General features: G+C 37.3%; 1 protein-coding gene across 1 annotated transcript in view; it reads left to right on the forward strand.

Annotated features, from left to right (window-relative positions):
• Positions 1 to 22,903, forward strand: part of edil3a (EGF-like repeats and discoidin I-like domains 3a) — a 209,566-nt gene that overhangs the window by 107,798 nt on the left and 78,865 nt on the right. The window contains exon 4 of the mRNA XM_053481489.1: positions 21,416 to 21,529. Coding sequence (XP_053337464.1) covers positions 21,416 to 21,529 — 114 coding nt within the window. The remainder of the gene's footprint in view (positions 1 to 21,415; positions 21,530 to 22,903) is intronic.

Consider the following 22,903-nt stretch of genomic DNA (forward strand, 5'->3'; position numbering starts at 1 on the left):
CAGAGCTCCGCGGAGCTGAGCGATAAGCATAGGTAGGATCTACAGTAGCAGGGTAGAAATTTTATAAACTGACCTGTAGTGAAAGGTGGCATCATATAACACTGACACATAAACTTCAGTTATTAACTTATGTCTAAGTATTTGATGTTTATTTATGATTAGCAGTGGGTGTGACTGACATCAAGATAGGACACATACAGGTACAGGGCTGTCAAAATACATTTTATTATGAAGTGTACTGTACATCCATAAAGTAAATAAAAATTACTACATCAGGGGTTCACAAACTAAGGATCATAAGCCCATGTGGGATCGGTTGATATAAAATGCTTTGATAATTCTTTACGCAATCCAGTATTGTTAATATCGCTCTATTTATGACGCCCACATTTCGTGCACTCCGATTTCATTTCAAGCATTATATTCAAAACAACCCACGATTTAAATGACAAGTATACACGCTGTTGTAGCCTTTTACACTCCCCTGACATTCTGCACTCAGTGTAGGAGCTCAGCAGTAACAATTGACAAATCCGTCCATTAATCTCGTATATCCACCGGCTCCTTGAAAAACATCGAGGCACTTTGACTATGTTGCGCAATAGAATCAGGAAAAAAAGAATTTGCTATAACATTAAACGAATATAGGTTTAGTCCTAGGATAGAAATCTGGAATGATGTATGTAATGTAGGATGGTGTAGGCTTGCTGTTTGAGAAACTTTCTAATGTCTATTTGGTGTTTATACAGTATGTTCTTACTTTAATATGATCTGCCTCATCCTCCCTCTCATCACTTGAGGTAACATTAATGGGGACATATTTGATAACCAGTTCAGTCTTCAAGTCTTATTATTATATTTCTTTTTTGGGATTTTTTCCAGATATTCTTCCTAATTTAGTCGTGTCCAATTCCTCCCCGTCACTAGGGGGCTCCCACATTAAGGCTACTACTACCACTCAGTCGGGAGGGATGAAGACTAACATATGTTTCCTCCAAACCACGTGATGCCAGCTGACCGCATCTTTTCATACTGCTCGCTCACGGACCATTTGGGGCGGCGTAACACACTCAGAGGACAGAGCTATCCGCTCCTTCCGCTTGCATGAGCTCACAGACGCTCTGATTGGCTGTAGAGCCATGATTAATGTGGGAGTACTAAGTACCTCTCATCCCTCCCCTCTGAGAGAGCTCGGCCAATCAGCTCTTTCTAGACCTCCAGCTGCGAGAGGTTATTGATAAGCATGGATATGACATAATGGCATATTGGTTAGCGCTGTAGCCTCACACCTCCAGCGTCAGGGGTTTGAGCTCCAGCTTCGGGTCTGTGTGCGTGGAGTTTGCATGTTTACGCTGTGCTTGATTGGTTTCCTCTGGGTACTCTGGTTTCCTCCGATAGTCCAGAGACATGCAGATTAGACTAATTGGTGTTTCTGAAGTCTTCATACTGTACGAGTGTGTGCTTGTGTGCCTGCAGTGAGCTGGCACCTCGTCCAGGGTGTATTCCTCCTAGTGTCCCGAATCTCCTGGGATAAGCTTCAAGGCCTCTCTCGACCCTGTACAGGATAAGCGGTATAGAGAGTGAGTGAGAGGTACAGTAAGAAAGGTTTAAGACGTATTTCACACCATTTACTGCTGTGCTTGTTAAACTGGCTTCTTAAACAATGTGATCTTTGCCAGCAGACAGCCAAAGCCGGGTTAGGCAGTAATCCAAATAAAACATTTCTGGGTCATTTTGATAAATTATTTTTTTTTAATATTTGAAGTATATTGTTGGCAGAAAAACTATATTTTGAACAAAACCCAGTTTGTCACTTTAGGCTGTTTGCCAGAATTCAGCTCGCCACACATCCAGGGTTAGAATTATATACTTTGTCACACTAAACCCAGCAGGCATTAAATCCCTATTATGCTGCAGCCAGAAAATATGAATCTCGCTGTTTAATAATTACAACAGCAGTCCTGCAAATGAGGCCAGCAATGCAGATCCTGGAAAGCCAGGGAGCTATCAAGTATTCTGCGACAGTCAGGAAACAGCAGTGAGAGAAGATTACCTTTCATTTCATTAATTAAGATTCAGGCATTAACAAATGTGACAGCGCTACGAGCTATTAACGCTGACTTATTGTAATGAGGGTCATTTTACGTGCTCTTTAAAGCACTCACACGACAGGCTGATGAATATGCATACAGTTCTGTTTTCGAATTCGCCATGTCGCTTTTTGAACAGAAAAAGTAAACAGTAGCAATTAGGTTTAGTCACTAAAACAAGGCGTGGCGGTGCCGCGGCTGGTGGGGTTAAGTAGCCGGGGGTGTGAAACTGTGGCCCACTTACTGCTGGGTTGATGATCAGATCACAGTTTAATTTGTCCACATGATTGTGAGGAGAGCTGTGTAAAATTGATTTATTATGTTTTTTAAATTCTTCACTTTTGCGCATTATTTGACTCATGCGGTTTCAGTATGTTTTTAGGATAGTGAAGTAAAAAACAAAAAAAAGACGACAATATTTTATTTATCATGACTTTTTAAAATTGTAATTGTATAAACTTGTACAAGCTTGTAAAAACAGGCGAAGTGGCTAGAATTTTCTAAACACATAAGGAATACACACAAGGCACATCCCTTTCTTTCTCAAAAAAATAATAAAGTTCCTACTGTATCTCTAAGTAGTGTATAACAAATTGTGCAAACAATTATTTGTTTTAGTAAATAAGGGTTATTCAAAGGATAAAGCAAAAAAAAAATTTATTTAGACAATTGTTTTATTTACAGTATGCCTTTAAACGTTCCTACAAGTGGAAAGTCAACTCCGGTTATTGCTATAAAGTTTCTTATACAGCATCAGAAATTTAAAATGTAGATCTTCTTACTGGTAAGAAACTTCTTCCTGGTATACAAGCGTTAGATAAATTCTACAGGAATTAACTACCCAATTCAAGCATACACCTACTGTATCTGCCATCACATTAAAACACAAGACCTTATGCCCTGTATTGTGCACGTTGCCCTTGTGCCACCTGGGCAGCTCTGGCCCCTTGTGGGAAAGCCTTCACTTTTGAAGTGTGCTGTGGTGTCAGGCACCAGATCCTTAGCTGCAGATATTTTGGGTGCTGTGGGTTGCAGTGTGGGACCCTCATGGATTAGACTTGTTTGTTCAGCATATCACATGAGGCAGTTGGGATCTGGGGAGTTTGGAGGCAGTGCCGGCAGACTGGGCATTCTGATACCTTGACTTTTTTTCCCGGAAAGGTGTGCTGCATTGGCTTTTCTGTGGTATTGGACCAGACAGGTCTTTGCTCATAGATGGGTCTGGCGTGCCCATGATCCTGTTACCAGTTTACTGGTTAATAATTTGATAAAATTTAATAAAATTATGGAAATGAGTAGGGCTGCACGATTTGGGAAAAATGTCATATTGCGATTATTAAGGTCAAAATTGCGATTTGCGATTGCGATACGATAAACAAGTGGTATGACTCAACTTGCTTGTTATCAAGGAAAATCCACCCACACCACTTGTTTAATCTAGCAACTATGAACAAATGAACAATGTTTTCTAATTAAAACAAAATTGTACAAATTTAAATAACAGTAACATCTTTACATTATTGAATTAAATTACATTAAATTAACTTTAAAATAAAATTAAAAAGTAAAAAGTACAGATAAATAAAACAAATACCCATTTAATTTTTTTTTTTTACATCTTGTCCCAAAACAGGGACATTTAAGGAGGATGTAACATATACTTTATTGGTATTCTTATCAAATCACTCACCATTTTTAATCTAATGATGAAGAAGAGATTAAAGGAAAGAAAAGTGTCCTTTAAACATATTAATTTTAGAGTCATACACTCTCATACACTGTATTTCCATTTATTCTTAAATAAATATGTTAACAGCTGTCCTTTCTAACATACAGTTAAGTAGCTTTAAATATGAAAAGATGAAATTAATTTAACTTACCGATGGCCAAATAAAGTCTATGCCCGAAGCACTGGAACCTAGTCCAGTGATTAAGCGCCACCGCTTTGGCGATGTATGTTCTCTCCGGTGTGATCGTCAGGGAAATACCATGTTTGCAGGCAACGGCTTTTCAGTTCAAACTCATTGTGCGCGGTTAGGCTAATATATGTCTCGGTCGTCCTGCTTGACCAAAGGTCCGTAGGAGTTAAAAAGAATTTCACTGCAGTTATTTCAAGTTCAACGTCGCTACGTCACTTACTGAGACTTACAAACACATCTGTAATAATGTGTTGTTTTGTTTTGCTCACACTCGGTTGTGCTTTGTTTGATCTTTTTACTACTCTTGGCTTTTACCGCGATGCATTTATCATACTTTTCTGTGTTGCTTCAGGTGCTGATATAAATTTGTCGTGTTGCCACCTGATTTAGCGACTTTAGTTTTGCCAATTTTGCGCAGTAGCTCTTTCTGCTTAGTGTCCGATATTCTGAAACCAAAATATCGCCAAATAACAGAGCTTGCATTTTTTCTGGGCACAAGTTCAGCGTCGGCCTCTTCTGTATTCATTTTCTTCCGTCTCCACACTGCGCTGCGAAAAGTCACGTGACCACCAGCACGCGCGCTACACGAGTCTGACTGGTTATTTTTTATTTTTGACATAAGAAATGGCCATGCAGCTCTTAGAACGAAGTCTTGTTACGTCCGCGAACGCATTTGTTTATTTAATATAATCGCAACATTTGCTGTAATGTAATCGCATAGGCTGACATCGCGATTGCGATTGCGATATCATTAATCGTGCAGCACTAGAAATGAGTATGAAATGTGTGAGAATATATGAATAAATCAAATTGATCATGTTGTCCCTGATGAGCAAGCTGGGGGTGACGGTGGCAAGGAAAAACTCCCTAAGATGGTAAAAGGGAGAAACCTTGAGAGGAACCAGACTCAACAGGGAACCCATCTTTATTTGAGTGATAATGGAAAACAGGAATTGCTTTGCAGTCATACTGTGTGTTAAGCAGCAGGAAGTTCAATATAACAGAAAATGTGTTATACAGTATTTCTAACTGTTAAGTTTATATGGAGTCCAGGTCGTTATTTGAGGCGTAGGTACAAAACTGTAGGAAAAACCTGTCCTGAACTGTTAAGCGACTATAGTCACAAGTCCTTAAAGAGTAGCTGTCTGAGAGAGACAGAGAGAGAGAGAGAGAGAGAGAGAGAGAGAGATAACACTTAGGTATAAGGTGAATGTATATTTAGTGCAGAGTGCATTCGCAGACTGCTAAGCATGCCTTAAATCAAAAACTACATAATTTTTGCAAATTATCCTGTAGAATTATATTTTCCTTTTCAATTCTGTACTAATTCCATATATCTGAAGTGCTATTTAAGTCCTTAGCGATGTGCTCCCTGTAATTATTTGGAAAGCCTAAATGCCCTTCCGCAAGCGCCCATGATTGTCATTATATGCTGTGGTATTATGATTACCTTGACCGGAACAAAGAGGCTTAAAATTGTTCCAGCATAACAATGTCTCTGTTCACAAAGAAAGCGACATAAAGACATAGTTTGTCAAGGTTGGATTGGAAGAACTGAAGCGTCCTGCACAGAGCCTTGACTTTAACTGCAGCGATCAGTGCTGGGATGGGAGGTACAGTAGTCTTGTAGCTGAATAAGCACACAAGGTCCAAAATCTAGTGAAAAAGCTTCCTCAGGTATACTTTTGGTTATATTGTGTAGCTGCTAGCTGCTGTGTTGGTATAGAACCACATGAGTGCATTAGTATCAACATAAACTAAATTATTTAAGGTACACACCCACTCACTCACTCAATCATCGTCTATACAGTACCACTTTATCCTGTACATAGGGTCGCAGGGGGCCTGAAGCCTATCACAGGAGGCCTGGGCCTTAAGGCAGGATTCACCCTGCATGGGGTGGAAGTCCATCACAGGGCACATACATACACACGATCATTCACACACTACAGGTAATTTGGAAATGCCAGTCGGCCTAATTTGTCTTTGGAATGTGGGAGGAAACCGGAGTACCCGGAGAAAACCCATAAGCATGCAAGCATGCAAACTTCATGCACACAGACCCGAGGCAGGAATCGAACTCAGAACCTGAAGGTGCAAGGCGACAGAACTACTGTAACCATTAAGTCACCGTACACACTTTCATTTAAAATAAGTGTCATTTATGTCACATCACAGCTTATACAGTATGATATGTGTTTTTAAACCTTTAAAAAACTTCAGGACTCCCATTGTACAACACATTTCTGTTATTGTTTTACAGAATCAAAGAAAATTTAATGATTACAGAGGCAGGGGCTAGAAAGTAAAGCAACATTTTTCCTGGTAGTTTTTAATAAGCTGGATAAAATCTGCACTGAAACACGTTAGAATTAATACTTGATTACAGTCTGCATGCAAAAATGTGACTTTTTTTTTCATAAATACTATTGACTTGCTTTCATCTCAGCTCAAATCCGTTATACATTCGTGATGTTAAGATCGCCTGGACCCCCGAGCCACAGCTTTGAAATTGGAGTGAAATTTGGTGAGTGAAAATTGGTGAGTGAGTTGGTTAGATTTTATGTTCTCCACCTCACCCAAGAGAACTTCATGGAAAGATCAAGGAATCAACCCAATCAATCCGGAATCAACCTTATTGTTCTGTAGTGTGTGAATCAACAGAAGGTCCAGACCCAATACTTAAGGTTCACTACAGGAATCATGTACAATTGATAAATAAACATGATGCATTTTTTGTACATACAAAAAACAAGACTGAAATACAGTACTGAATAACTATCAGGAACAGCATGGCAATAAGCAGGTTACACCCAGTCAGCGGCGCTCTCACCGCCAGTGTCTTTGCACCGCCGTGTCATCTCTGGCATGTTGTTAGGTCAGGAACAGGTGTTCACACAGTAGGGGTCGCTGCTGCGCGGATGACTGACTGTTTCGCCTTCACTCTGTTCTGTTTCAGGACGCAGCGCTGCCAATTTAGCAGCTGACTTCCCCTCCACCATACAACGCTATTCATTGCTCTCATTATATCCCAGCGGAGAGGCTTTGTAGGAAGCATGTAGTAGAGGGAGAGAGAGAGAGGGAGAGAGAGAGAGAGAGAAAGGGCAGTCAGTAAAAGACCTGCTAGAGCGGGGTGTTGTTAAGGGCCTGATTAAGGTTTGGATGGTATTTAAGGTTGGGGATGAGATTTGCTGGATTCTTAAAAGCCTTTGGTGCCGGAGCGAGGAGGAGGAGGAGGAGGAGGAAGGGGAGGGGGAGGGGGATTTTTCTGAAGTTATTTTTATGTGCTGGGAGCAGCATGGGGGTGAATGCTGATTGGAAAGGCGCTGCAGTTGTATGCAGTGTGAAGCAATGCACACACACACACACACACACCACACATTTTTTTTGTACATTAAAATGCAACTAGTTATTTTCTTTCTCTTTCTGTCTCACACACGGATGTGCACACATCCTGTCACTCACTGATGCGTTTTATGTGCATAAGAATGCAAGTTTTCCCTTTTTCTTTCTCTTTCTTCTGCACAAACAACACACACACACCACACTCACACATTTTTACAGCAACACAGACACTCTTTGTTTCTTCTTTTATAATTCTTTGTTTTTACCACACACACACGGCTCTGCGTTTTTGTGCACATCGCATATCTCTCACATCTTGCTCAGCACTTTGTCTTTTAGACAGCAGACAATAGAACAAACTTCGCCTTAACATCGTCTCCGAGGCGCTGAAGTTCAATTAGCAAAGATTCAAATGACATAAGATTGCACGAGCCGCTCCTAAATGACAGGAGTGATATCAAAAAAATAAATAACAGCAGGGAGAAAATCAATAGCCCTGATGCCTGGGGATAAGCAGGTTACATGCCCAGGCCATAAGTTTCAGAAGGCTGCTGATACAGCACCTGCCATTGTTTTGTTCTCTCGTCTTCAAATGTAGAGGAGGGGAAAAAAGAGTCTACCCTCAATAGACCTTCACAAAATAAAAAATAAAAAAGTCATCTGTTCCTGAACGTTGGGTGACCTGGGAAAAACACTTTATATCGTGACATTTTCTACTATGTATAATTCAAAAAGATTCAGTTTTTACCGAAATGAAACGTTTGCTCCGGTAAATGCATCACAAATATAAGTTATAACCTTTTAAATCCTCTAAAAGTAGAAAGAGAGAAAGTCACATTAAAAAGATTTTATTTTCCATGACTGCACTAAAATGAAGCAACACATTATCTAAGGCTAAGGTTCACATCACAAGCCACGCTGTTAAATTCAGATTTTTTTACAATTTGCACCTTGTAATTACAAGTGACTTTTATCCGACTCTAATGTGGCCACATTTGTCCTCTAAAACAGCATTTATGATTACATAAATATGTCTTTATTCATGCCACCTGAGTTAATCCTATCTGAGTTATCTGAGTATATTTGTGACCATTCGTTGATTTCAAACAATGGAATGCGATTTTAGCAAAAAAATCCATGCAGAAATCTATGAATGTTGATCTGCCTGTTCTGATTCAAGTTGCATAACCATATATATATGTATCTGACCTTGGATCACATGCGAAAGAAACCCTGGGACACCTCTCCATTGCAGGGCGTCATGCACACTAGTGATGGGAAGTTGGAATCATTTTAGTGACTCAGTTCATTGAATCTCCTTCATCAAAATGAACAAATCTTTTTTTGAGTCATTTGGTTTCAATCTTTTGTTCAGAAGTAATATAAAATGTTACAGTTTCAATAAACAGAGCCCCTACAAATCTACATACACACATTTTGGCTTTAGTTCCAGTAATAAAAATATTACAATGCAGCTATGGACATACTGTATTATGATAAACAGAATGAATGAATCAGTCTCTGAGACTACTCGTTCTTCTAAATTACGTAAAAGACTCGTTCAAAAAGAATAAATCGTTTATGAATGACTCATCACTAATGCACACACACTCTCGTCCACATCTGGGGCAATATTTACCAATTCACCTGAGATAGGAAGAAAATGGAGAGCTCTGAACACTCCACACAGACCACACAGACAAAAACGTGAGCTCCAGGACGAGAGACGAGAGACAGTAACAGTATTCATCTAATTCAATATTGAATGAACTAAATATTAGCAAAATCATTGTAACCACAGAAAAATGCATTTAAAAACTACCACTGTTTTAAAAAAACTATATTTATGTTTACATAAAGTAGAAGAAATTTCATTGGTTGAAGAAATCAGATTTTTTATTCTGGCTGTTTTTGCCAGAATTCAGATGCACCCACATTTGGCAGGTTCGTGCAGACTTTCACACATACCTGCAGCATGACACCCCTCAATGCTGCATCTGTAGCACAAGCCACTTGTTCCTGGATCCCACTGCCTACTAAACTAGTGAGGTATGGTCTGGCAGTGCTGCCATCAGCAGAGTACAAGGATTTTGGCTGTGTAAAGTTGTCAAATCTCCTGGGTTAGAGAACTCACTCATCTTCTCTACTGGGTATTGTCACATCCTTTTGCCTTTAAAAATACATTCCATAAACTGTCACTTTTTAAATATTTCAAAGCAAAGTATAAGACAGGGTCAGCATATTGCTTATTGCACTTACAGAGTCATAGGCCGGTTCTGTGCTTCCGGAGATGCTCATATTAGTTATTTCTCTCCTCTTCCATCTTGCACTAATTTCAGCGTGCAGCTTGACCATGAGCGTAGGCAAGATGTGTGATGAAAATCCCTCTCTCAAACCATATTGAATAATATTACAGGCCTCTACCTGCCGCTTCTCATTTGCATAATATTGACATATTAACAATCTCTGTTTCTGCTTTAGTGTCATCAGAGAAGGATTTTCACTTGTCCCTGTGAAAAATGAATGAGAGCTAGGATAAAAAATGTTTTTCCTTTCCTGCGACATGAACGCACCATTGAGCTTTAAATCATGGGTTGGGTTATATCTTAAATATATTACAAAATGATACTTGAAGATGTTTTCATAATGCATCTTATGTATGAGATTATTTATCCGTGCATTTTAGACCATCTTAAATCATAGTTTGATTTACTAACTGAATCATTAACTATGTTGGATATCACTGTAAAGTGTAGTTTCATTGATGGCTCCAAGTATAAGAGGTTAAAATCAATAGGCCTTATAATTTCTGTACTTAAATACATTACAAACACATTGGGTTGTCTAAGAGGTTAGCACAGTTACTTTATATGGGGTTGGGGGTTTGAATCTCACCTCTGGTCACTGTGTGTGGAGTTGGTGGCTTTCTAATTTCCTGTGACATTCCAAAGATCAAGCCAAATGATTGGTATTTCCAACTTGCCCGGATTGTGTGAATAGGTGTATTAGTGCGTGTGCGTGTTTGTGTCCACTGTATACGATCAAGGTAAGGCAGACTACTGTATGACATACCAGAAAAAAATATTTGGCATATTTTTTGGAAAATCTAGAATTTTTCTGAAATACATACAGTAAATACGCCTATTGTACATACTGTACCTGGGGTAGTTCTTTGCTTAACGTCTGCCGTGGTTTTCTGTGTAAAAGTATTAACCATCGAAGAACTTTTTTTTTTCTTGTGGAGTATGTTTTTAAAGCTGAAAAAAGTTAGTTTGTGGAAGATTTCTAGCAGCTTTTGCGACACTGCACAAAAACACCACATTGCGATACTGTGCGAGATTTAATAAAAAAATACATAATTATAATAATAATAAGTTTCATTATACAAATATTTTCCCATTACCTACTCTACGTTGTCACTGCACATTGACTTTTTGAGCAGACATTATTAAAGGCAATCCTTATGTTTGTAATTCTTACAATATATTAACTTGTTCTATTATATTTGCCTCAAAAATGGTGTGCGTGTCTATGACAGCAGCTGTTAGTCCTGAATGGGTAATGAATGAAAATGAATGAATTAAAGCTGAAAGTTTTCGCTACACTCACATCCTAAGAGTTTCAATTTAAAATCAATGTTGTAGTGTACAGAGGCCAATTACTAAAAAAACTTGTTTAACCTTTTTTCCAACTGTTTAGAGTTTTATGGGTTTGACTGTCAAATACACCACAGTTTGAGTGAGAAACACCAGTCAGACATAAGTATAACTCTGGTCAGAGGTGAGTACATGCTAGTCAGAGGTGAGTACATGCTAGTCAGAGGTAGGTAAATGCTATTCAGATAATTAGGAAGTGTGTAAACTTTGTATACGTGTGCTTTGCCCCTACCACAGCCCAGACCAAAAGTAAAGGACTTAAAAGGCCGCAGTTCCTCCACAAACTATTTTGATGACTTACCACAACACACCTCAACGCACAACAACCCATGGCTCAACAATTACAATCTCAACACACGGCTCATCATGATTTGTGTTAAACAGTCCCGGTATCATTGTAGCTGTATAACTCAGTGTGTGGTCTGCGAGGATCTGTACAGTGGCTTAATTCACTGTCATGAATCCTGCTGGTGACACTTTTGTTTATCTGACCCTTTGTGCCTGTGAGTGTGTGTGTGTGTGTGTGTTTGTGTGTGCGTGTGTGTACTGACTGGATTATCTTACTCTCTCGTCTAAGATAATCCCCTCTCTATTACTTTGACACACAGACACACACTCTCTCACACACGCATGCATTGAATTGCTGTAAGGTTTAATCTTAGTTTCAGGCAGAACTTGAAACACACAATGCTTCAGCACTTTTAATTAGTGTCTGTAATTAATACGTGTCTTCACACTAGTCATAGAAGTCACTTACCACTGATCACTGAAAACGGACAAATACTGTAAAAAATGTAAAAAAAAAAAAATGCAAACATTTTTCAATGTTTAACTTGCATAAATAGTCTTTGAATTATAATTTGAAATTTGCAAAGCATGAATCCGCTCTTTGTGGATGTCTATTCGCATGTTTAAAATGGCCCTAACTCGTTTAGCCCGGTAAAAATATTGACCTTTCTCAAACAATCTTTCAGTTTCTGCCAAACTAGAACATCTCTGAATAAACTAAAGCTGCCATGTGGCACAAAAAGCAACTACGTGATTTGTTGTGGACTAATTGGTCAGTAAGAACATGAGGGAATATGCAACAGAATCTGTTTATATGAGAATGCAGCCAAATCTCCTGGTGTCAGTGCACAGGTCTACAGTAGATGTCAGTGTTTATGGCGTGTCAGAGCTTGATGTAGTTGGCGATTGAAAAATGCACCCTCATAATACTGTAGCCCCTACTGAAAGGACAGCGATTAGATTCGCCAGATTTCTCCTGCCCTGTATGTGGTCAGCTTTTAGTGCAGTTGTTCAGTAGTCGATTAGGGATAATGGCTGGTTCCGTGTCATTTAATGGAAAGCGCATTGAAATTGGTGTTCAGATTTTTTTTACACTAAACACATTGCAGCAGAAATCTGTGTTTATGATATAGATTACTGAGTTTTGTAAATATGTGATATTAATATTGTATCCTTGACCGTCTTATCATATTAGGTTGTATTTTTGACATCCACTTTAGTTTATTTGCTTATGGTGTCCTAAAAATCATGTTATACTTCTTTAAAGCAAGTTAAAGGTCATATTTTTCTTTATTTTCAGTTCACACAGGTCTCAGAGATCCCGCAAAGTGTGTCATGTTGAAGTATCCCTCCGATAATGCAGCTTACAGAGTCTGTTCCCCTCCTCATCTAAAAAACGCTGTTTCAGCATCGGTGTACATGAGCTGCTACGAAAGATGTCACAAACAGCCTCATAAAAGTAGCCGTTTAACAGCCAATGTCACCTTTTTAAAGCAGGTAATACTGTACAAACCTAGCTCCATGTTTTAACCTTAATGTCACTAAAAATGTTAAAGGTTCAAATTGAAAAAGTCACCACAAATGAACACTTCTGTCCACACAAAATGAAGCCACAATTGGTTAGCGATATGCTAGCTATTTGTCATACACTAAGTCAGACACTAACAGCTAACAACCTTCTTTAGCTCTTAAAAAACAGACAGGACATCCATGCTTTGACCTTTTTCACTTAACATGTTCAAATTCAGTAATTTGTTGTTCTCTTTATGATTTAAAAGTCATCCACAAATCCACAACTGTTGCCATGTTGTTTGCGCTTCCTTGGGTAAGGGTTTGTACGGAGCAGCAAACAAGCTCCTTCACTTGGACTCTGTTTACACTCCCAGTCTGTCTGCCTCGCTTTCTTTCAGGTATACCGATCCCTGTTAGTCTTGGAGGTCAGGGTTTTTGTCTTTAAACAGAGCACTGTTAACAATCTGTAACAGTTCTTGGCAATTGTAGAGAAAGTTTATCCTTGTTTACCTGCCTAGATAGATGGTATTAGTCATTATTATTAGCAAGAAAGAGCGACAGGAAAGCAGAATGCAGCTCTGTTCCGTCATATTTCCATCCATAGTTCAACACCTTGTCCCACTTTTTAAAAACTATACCACAGTCAAAGCTTTCATGAGAAAGCAATTTGGTGCTGATAAACAGAATCACAGATATTTTATGTAATGCTTACAATATACAAGGCCAAGCTGCAGCTGGGTTGGTGTTGCCGTATGTTATAACGATGCCAAATAATGCCCGGATGCTGTTCTGAAATTGGCTTTCCACATAAATTCCTAGCACACACTGCATTAACTACTTATTATTATTGTTGATGGGATGATATATTTATATGAATTATAGTCAATAAACAGTTGATTTCCTGTGCATTTTTAAATGGCCATGTTGCATTAGCCATAAGCTGTGTGTGTGCGTGCGTGTGTGTTTGTGTGTGTGCGTGCATAAAGTCCTAGTTGGCCTACAATGTCAATTTCAGCATGTTTGTAACGTTAATACATTTATTATATGCTTGTACAAATATTCCTAGTAGATGTACATATGGGTAATGTATTTTGTGTTTAGTAATAGTGAGTGGTGGTGGGATTTATTTTTCAGGAAACAGTGCAAGAAGCATTGCATTGTGTAAGGTAAACTGATTATGAAGCGATCAGTTGGTTTATCCAAACTGTTGATTAATGATGTAATGGTTACCGATTTCTATCACTAGTTATTACTTGCTAAACAATTAGGAAAATATCACTAAAAGAGCAACATTTACAGCTTAAGGTTCTCTGTCCCACTATTTATGAAATAAATCCACTTTGTTTGGATTTTCTTGAAGGGTAAGAGTGAAAGGTGACTAGTGTTCTTCTTTTACAGCCAAAAACAGAACATCTGAAGTGACTTGCATTCAGCATTATCATGATGTTTTAAAACCATAATTAACAATATGTCTTTAGAAGAAAAAAAAAGGCACATCAAAGGCACATGTTAGAATAATGACAATTATTAAATGTTAAATACTGTGGGTGCTGGTTTAATGATGCAAATAAGGTGAATAAACACTAAAACACATTTGTATAAGAAACTAAACTGGACAGACAAAGCACTTGTTATCCAAATAATGTCTGCATTGCATAATTTTATAGTATATAGTATACGTGTGTAGTACCAGAAAATGAGACATACTCATAAGTTCTGGTACACATCCAGCCTGAGATATTACTGCACTACAGTTTTGGCCACAAAATGGCTGAGAGAGAATACATTACCCATCAGCACTAGTATATCACGCCTCTAGTCATGCTCACAGATTGCTCACACCTGCTGTGTGTTCCACTAAATTGTTACCAGTATATGAGTAGGAGAAACGCCCACTAAACCCCCCCCCCCTCCCCCCTTTCCCTCCACACACCTCTTACTTTTTTACGTTTGCATTTCATGGTCAAGAGTTCATCTTATGTGTTCAGAATATCCACAACTTGGATATTTTCAGGCTCTTATGTATTACACCATGTTGTCAATTCTCTCACTCCTGTTCTCTGCATGATCCTGTTTTGCACTTGGCTTGTTTTGCTTGTTCTGTCCACAATAGGAATCTGCACTTGCATCCCCTTCCCTGTGCCTGAAATACGGAGTACTACTCTACATTACATTATTTCATAAACTTTTAAATATGTCAGTTTCTCACCAACTTTAAACTATATCAAATAAATCAATATATAAATTACGTTGTAAACTGGAACTAATAAAAAATACATGTACATCTTAAGTTATGTTGAAGTTTGCTTATTGTAAGAGTGTTGTATTTAAATGTATAAATTTATTTAATTGTAGAATTACAGAAAAAACAGATATTTAAAGGATTGCAAGCATTAAATTCAATAAATCAAGACAATTATCACTGTATTACGATGCAAGGAAATGTATATGTAAGTTTTCTCTTTTTATAAGGTTTTATTCAAATGTGTAAATTCTACTCCTGTGAAATGTTTGCACCGTGATTAAATCTTGACCTTTTCCTCACTTTGATTTACAAACCACACAATTAACATTTTATATATCTCTAACGGCCATTCCTTCGCCTTCAGCATGATTTGATTAACACTTTTCAACAAACTTATGTAGAATTAATACTCAATTTGCATGAGGATAATGGCTTAATGATGCTTCGCTCTGTCACATTCAGTAATGCATTCGAGCCTTCGATTGTCAGGTTAATGCTGGTTAATGAAAATGGTACGCCCTTGTGCGTGTATTAATTAAAACCAAATCCTTTTTGATTTCGACTTTTGATTGCATCCTTTAGGTTAGTGCTTGTTTTGTTCTGTTTCCATTTTAGTTCGTATGGAGAAGTGAATTGAATTCATTGTTCAGTATCACCATAAGGGTCCATTGACATGTAGATCACATTCATGGGTAATAGTGTAATGGTATCGCATTTATTATTATTATTTTTTTTTTTTTTTTTTTTTTTTTCATTCACAATGTAAAACCTGTTGCTTGTACCTGGTTTATCTCATTACAGTGGAACCTTGGATTACGAGCATAATTCAGTCCGGAAGTGGGCTCGTATTTCAAAACACTCATAAACCAAATTAAATTTTCCCATAAGAAATAATGGAAACTCAATTATTCACTCCACAGCTCCAAAAAAAAAACAACATAAAAATAATTAACACAAAATATAAAGAAAAAAGAAAAAAAATTACCTGCACTTTACCTTAATAATAAAAATTATTAAGGTAATTATTAATTAATTAGATAATTATTAATTATTTAAAATAATAAAAATAAATCCAGGTAGATGTGTTTCTGTTTGTGCGCGCAGTCGCTGTGTATGTGTGTGTGTGTGTAACACTGTTTTATCAAACAAATAAACAAGAAATCTCTCTAATAACACTTGATTAAGCGACACACTAATGGAATCACTGCTGAAAATAAAAAAATAAAAATAAAACAAATGAACCTGCACTTTACCATTGGATCCATTGATCCATTAAAAAGAATCCTGACAGAGCAGTGTTTCTTTGTAGAGGAGAGAAAGAGTGTGTGTGTGTGTGTCTCTGTGAAGGCGATAGTAGGAGGGGTCTGTGTGTGTGTGCGTGTGTGTGGGGGGCACGGTGTCCAATGACGCGCGCGCACACAGGAGCAGGCTGATACAGAGAGAGAAAATGGATTTTTAACCTCTCTAATGAGACTTGCTTTTGCTTTACACGTGTGCTCAATTCCACAGTGCAAGAGAGAGAAAAACCATTGCCTCAGTTGGAATCACGTGACGCTCTTGTCAAACAAGAATCGGATGCGTGATAAATGATACTCTGTACTCGTAAACCAAGACTTGTTTGTTTTTCCAGGTCAAAATTTATTTGAAAATCTTTGCTCGTCTTGCGGAACACTCACAAACCGCGGTAATCGTTTCACTGTATATAATGGCTTTTTAAACTTTTTAGGGTTAGGGACTAATTTACAGTATGTGTTATAAAATTCATTAATATTCTCAGCACACATTTAATATATTTAACACTTTGACAGCAAAAAGTATTTCAAACTGATAGAGAATATTTTGTGCGTGTTTTCTTTGAGTATAAAATTAAATGTAATAGTTTTGGTTGTAGTGTGAATTGAGTAATTTTTCAAAAAGCATATGACTCCACCTTTCACAGTTTTGTCACAGTGGGTAAATCAGCCTACAGCCTATCCATTTAAGTATAAAATGTAATATTATATGCATCCCTCATATACTGAATTTTAATTGAGTTTTAATAAGGCGTATGGCAAATTCATACTTTGATTTTGTCTTTGCACTGGTTCAGATGGCAATTAGTGTCAAGAAATTATATAAAGGGAAAAAAGTCTTAAGTTTTGTTGCACACTGAGATTTTTGCAAATCATGAGAAACATCATAAGCAATACAAAATCTTACAGCTTCAACCACTTTTAGTTTTACTTCAGTTCATGAAACAGCCAAAAATAAATCATCTAAAATAAGATCATGTTTGGTAAATAAAAAGGGAGTAAAACGATATATGCCATGTATTATAGTTCTTTCTGTACACAAAACAGGTGATGTCACTAATGAAGAGTTTTTCTAATTAGACTAATTAGAGCCTGTTTAGTTAATAAATGGAAAAGATACAGTATGTGCCAGGGCTTTTACTTTCAATTTCCGCCTCTGCGCAAAACTAGGAAATTTCACAGATATTCAAATCAGGCGGTTCGGTTCATAAATGAAAAGTATGAAATATCTCCATATAAAACTTTTTGCAAAGCACCGTTTTCTATTTTTGTTTTTTCTAATAAATGTAACCGCTTTAGCTGTCTAATAATGATAGCAGATACAGACTCTAGGTTTTATTAACATTTTAAAAGTGAAGTAGGAGAAGCCAAATGCATAAAATAAAGAGTTATTTAAAGAGGAAATTATACAAAAAGATTAAAAAAGTTTAGAAGGTCTGTTTAAGAAGATTTAGAAGTTGTTCATTCATTTTATCCTTAAACCAGGGTGCAATAGACATGCTGAATTATAATCATGGCAAAAATATTTGTGATGTAGTGCTAGTATGATTATGTTTAGCTGTAAAATGATGTACACTAAATGGACTGAGCCCCGAGATTTTTAGGTGTAAAATGAGGGAAGACAGGATAAATGTGTCCACCGGGCCTCGATACAACACATACACAAAGCTCGCATGATAGTGCCTGTTCGTCCTCTCTGGTTTATTCACAGGATGCACAGAGTATTTAAGTTTTAAGCCAAAAATCTTGTGTCACATACAAGGGGAGTCAACATATTACCAGAAGAAAAAAAGGAACAAGAGGAAGTTGCATGAATAGCCACCCGACATGTATCGGCGTATAAGGAATGAGAGTGCAATGGAGTTTTTGCCACATATACAGTATATGTTAGATGTAAGAATATACTTACAGAACATGAACAAAGAAGGAAAATCTTCTAGAAAAGTATCAAAAAGCCCCCAACAGTTGCTTTGGTTGGACAGTAATTCCTTTAAGAATCTACTGAAGGTAGGACAGTGCATTAGTAGGTAGCAAACCTCCAGGGTTTGGCGTTTTCTCCGTGGTCTGAGAGGACACAGTCCAAAGAGGTACATTGTAGGCCCGGAGCATAGTGTGTGTGCCTGGGGATTACAAGAACTTTAGCGTCTTCAGCAAAATAACTCTTGTTGTGATGGCTTTGTATCCAGTCCAAGGTGGAGAAGTTGCGGGGGGAAATGCCAGTATATTTACAATAGTGTTAAATAGTCAACAATATTTAACATAAAGCACAACAGTCATGTTTTGCTGTAGGGTGATGACAGCGAGTTGAATCCTGCCTGAGCAGAGTGTATATGTGTGGCAGTAGGAGAGTTGGACAGATTAAAGCACATCACTCACTTCAGTAGAGTGGCACTTCTATCAGCACGTAGTCGAATGCCAATGTGGGTAATCTTGAATACGCTTCAAAGTTAAAATAGACTAACGTCAAAGAAATCGTTTCAACTCAAAAGGTCAGCTCGGAATTCAATTAAAGAAAAAAATAAAATCTTGAACTCTACTGAAGATCAAGGATTTATTTGTTCAGGGTGGATTTTTTTCCCTGTAATTGTTAACAATGGCTTTATAGGATGTGGTGCATTTTACTTTATTGGTGCTTTAACAAGAACGTTTGATCATTATCCAGTTACATGCTGTGCATTTTGCAGCTTATATTGTATATAATATCTTGAAGTAATAAACCTGTCAACATTTTCATTGTGTGTTTTTTTTCCCCCTCTGGATCAGCATTTGCTCAAGCCTCCTGGTGAGACCGCCGCATGGTTGTTGGTCCTTGTGCCATTCATCGCCCAAGTAAAGCGGGATAAGATTTTCATCAGGTTAATGGCGAAAGGTTGGCAAATCCTAGCATGAGCGGCAATAGCAGTACTCCAGAAGCATTTATCATAGCTGAGATAACTCTTACTTCAGCCTGACTGAAGGATGAGAAATACTTTTCATGCCCTTTTCTTCTGTTCATTCCTACTTTTCCTATTCACTGATTCTGTTCATTTTATGCTTCGCCATCTCTTCCTCTCTATCTGTCATTCCGTTTCTTTGTCGCATGCTGGAAATGATCTACTTTTGAGCACTTTCAGTTTCGGTGCCTGGTGATTCCCATTGCAATGTAGACACGAGAGGGCAAACGATCTTCCCTCATATGACACCGGCTGACATGGAGGCCTCACCATTACACTGAGATATTAAAACAGCAGTTTATGATGAGTGTCAGTGCCAGCAAGTGTTTTATAACCAAAGTGACCTACAACTATCCTTCTTTAGCTCCTACTGAGATTGCAGTGACTCCAGTTCACAAATGTATGCCTTTCCTTCAGGCAAATCTCAGCTCTGTAGTTATTGTATTGCATTGTCCTCATTTCTTATACTGATGACTTCTAACAGAAACTAGACTAGCTATTCTTGTTTAGGCAGCTCGTAAGATCATGGGAGTTAATTTCAGTTGATTTATGAGCAGTCTGTACTAAGACAAACAGAATTATTTTTGCACCAGCTCATGTTCTGTACTCAGATCTTCCCATGGGCAGGAGATTTAGAACACTGATATAGACATACACCGGAAAAAGTGCTGGAAAAGGGATTTAGTTTGATTATATTATTATTATTATTATTATTATTATTATTTACATTTATTTGTTTATTACTATTTCTTTAATAAGTTTACACATGTCTCCAGAAGTGAGCCTAGTGCTCCACTTGAAATACTCCTCAGATATTATTTTTTTTCATACCTCAAACTCCTTTTTTGCAGTTCTAGTGTCTATGTAAATGAGCCACTGTTGTTGAGTCTCACAGCCAGAGAATTGCTGAACTGAGCAACAAGCCAGGGGAGGGGCATTTCTTATATTAGGTCATAATAGAGAGAAAAATCTAATTGGTCTGTTTAAGCCCTGGTCAGTTAAAGTGAGAAAGAGCAGAGCATTCTTCCTCTTGTACACACACCCTGGAGACACATTTGGAAATCTGAATGTCTAAAATGGCTAAAAAGTGGATTTTGCATAATAGATCTTTTTTATTACTACTAATTAATTAAAAAACAACACACAATATCCTGCTAGGACTTCTTAATTATGAGAATGATAATATAGTTATACTAGGTCCATAAAGAACTTGTGTGCCAAGCTTAAAGTGCCAGAGGCCTGACCTCAGCCCCACTGAATTCCTTTGGGATGACCTGCAACATCAACTGCTCTCCAGGCCTTCTCACCTAACATCACTACCAGATCACACTCGTGTACTTGTATCTTATTAAACACAAATCCCAACAGCCATGCAATAGAATCTATTAAAAAGCCTTCTCAGAAGAGTGGAGGTCATTATAACTGCAAAAAAGGGCCTCAACCTGTAGCAAAAATTGCATATTAGTCTGGATGTGGTCAACAAGGGGTATATTGAAATATACAAATAAATATTAATATTAGATGCATTATTTTTTTACACAAGTGATGTACTAATGGCTAAGGATAAAGATTATCTTACAGTAAAAAATATTGCCTTTTTCATATTGAAATAGCAGTGCACGGATCTTTAGCTGACAAAATATCAATCAAGATATAACTTTATCCTGTGTGGTATTTATATTGAATAAAGGGGTCATGCTTTTAGGTTGTGTATTAACCTGGTAATGGATTTTTTTTGGTATGTTTTTCTTCAGACAGAGCCATTTGCCATTTTTGTTGAAGATTTTGAACAGAAGCCCTATTTATTGTGCATAATTAGGAAATATTGAGAGAACCTTAATTTGCATCCCTCATTTTTTCCTGTGTTTTTTTTCTGTTCTTTTTCTTAACGCCTAATGTTTTTCTATGTGACTCCACTTAAAAAGTTGCACAGCTCTTGGCCCTATTGTCTTTAGATAATTTGATTAATTACAGATGGTGTTTACCTCTTTCATGCGAGCAATTTGGGTCGAGGCAAATATTCAAATAACTAACAGACCAAACTCTATAAACAAGCACCACTATTGCATTTAAATAAGAAATGTCACTAATTACCTCTGGGGCTAATTTACCTTTTGTGTATATGTGTTCTGCAGATGTCAATGAATGTGAAAGGGACCCGTGTAAAAATGGAGGGATCTGTACAGATTTGGTGGCCAATTACTCCTGTGAATGTCCAGGCGAATACATGGGAAGAAACTGTCAATACAGTAAGTACTGTAACTAACTTTCTTTCTGAATTCTAATTTGCTGAAAGCTATAATAGTTCCTTAGCTTTTACTGTTTACATAAAAAGAGAGCAAAGAAATAAAGGATGACCCATTCCCTATTGGCAAACTACAATCAGAGCGTTGACAGTTCCATCAAGACAAACATACTGTACTTGATAGTGAGGTCACATGCTACTCCGGTATTATAGCATGAACTGTGACCTTTGGAAAGGTTAGAACCAGGGGTACAACAGTCACAGTTTGGATTGATGTTATAGTTTAATAGCTGATGACTAAAAAGAATTAAGCAAACAACCATAAATTGATCATTCGCAATTCTAATCGGGTAGAAATTTAATATAATTATGAAGGAAAGACAAAAGGCAAGAGCCTTTGCTTATACTGTAGTTCTAACACTTTTAAAATCGCCCTCCTCTATGCAAAATAATGATAAATGACACATAATGATACATTACATAATAATAAGGCTACAAAATGATAATTAAATTAAATTATGGTTTTTAGAATCTAAATTCTATTAAATGTCACTCTAAGTTACAGTATTACATACATAAAGATGCTAAGGACAAAAAAACTGGCTTTTATTCGCATGATGTGATACAGTAAATAATGGTCTAATACAGTAATATTTAGGTGGATATTGTTATTAGTAGAGTTATGTATACGTAGGCATTACAGTAAAGGTATTATACGATTAAACACTAGTTCAAAATCATTGATTAATTTAAACAGACAAGAAAGTTAGCAAAAAACCTATTGTGCAAACTGTGAAAGAACGGCATATTTAAATTTTAGTGTGACTTAAAAAAAAATAGCATAGCCAAAACCGAGACGTTTTTCTGACTTAAAAACAAAATGTGCTTTTTTTTTTTTTGTTGTTGCAATATTATTAAGCTTAAATGATCTAACTGGAATTTTGCTTGCATAAACAAAAAAAGGAAAAGCTCTTTTTAACCGCAATATCATGGCTGTGTAACTGTATAGTGTATAATGTGTGTTGGTGATTGTCTGATAGTTCTGCATTGCAGTGTGGCGATATCAGACTTCACAAATGCAGTTTTTGCAGGCTGTAAATGAAAGTCAATGAACGTCTATGGTTTGCTAGTTCTATGGTTTGCACAGATTGTGAGTCTTTTTACACGTGCAATGTGAATTAATCACATTGTTGCATCTTGGTGTATCATGTCAAGATGAAACAGTACACCTCTTGAAAATATAGCTAATATCGCCTGGGGTAAATGTGATTTAGATTACTGACAGCACAGGACGTAGGTTCTGGATATTATAAGAGACTGGACGAATTTTTTTCCATATATAATCAAAAAGGCACAAAAATACACTCAACAGTACATG

Source organism: Clarias gariepinus, chromosome 21 (assembly GCF_024256425.1).
Source record: "Clarias gariepinus isolate MV-2021 ecotype Netherlands chromosome 21, CGAR_prim_01v2, whole genome shotgun sequence".
In the NCBI taxonomy this organism is placed as follows: Eukaryota; Metazoa; Chordata; class Actinopteri; order Siluriformes; family Clariidae; genus Clarias; species Clarias gariepinus.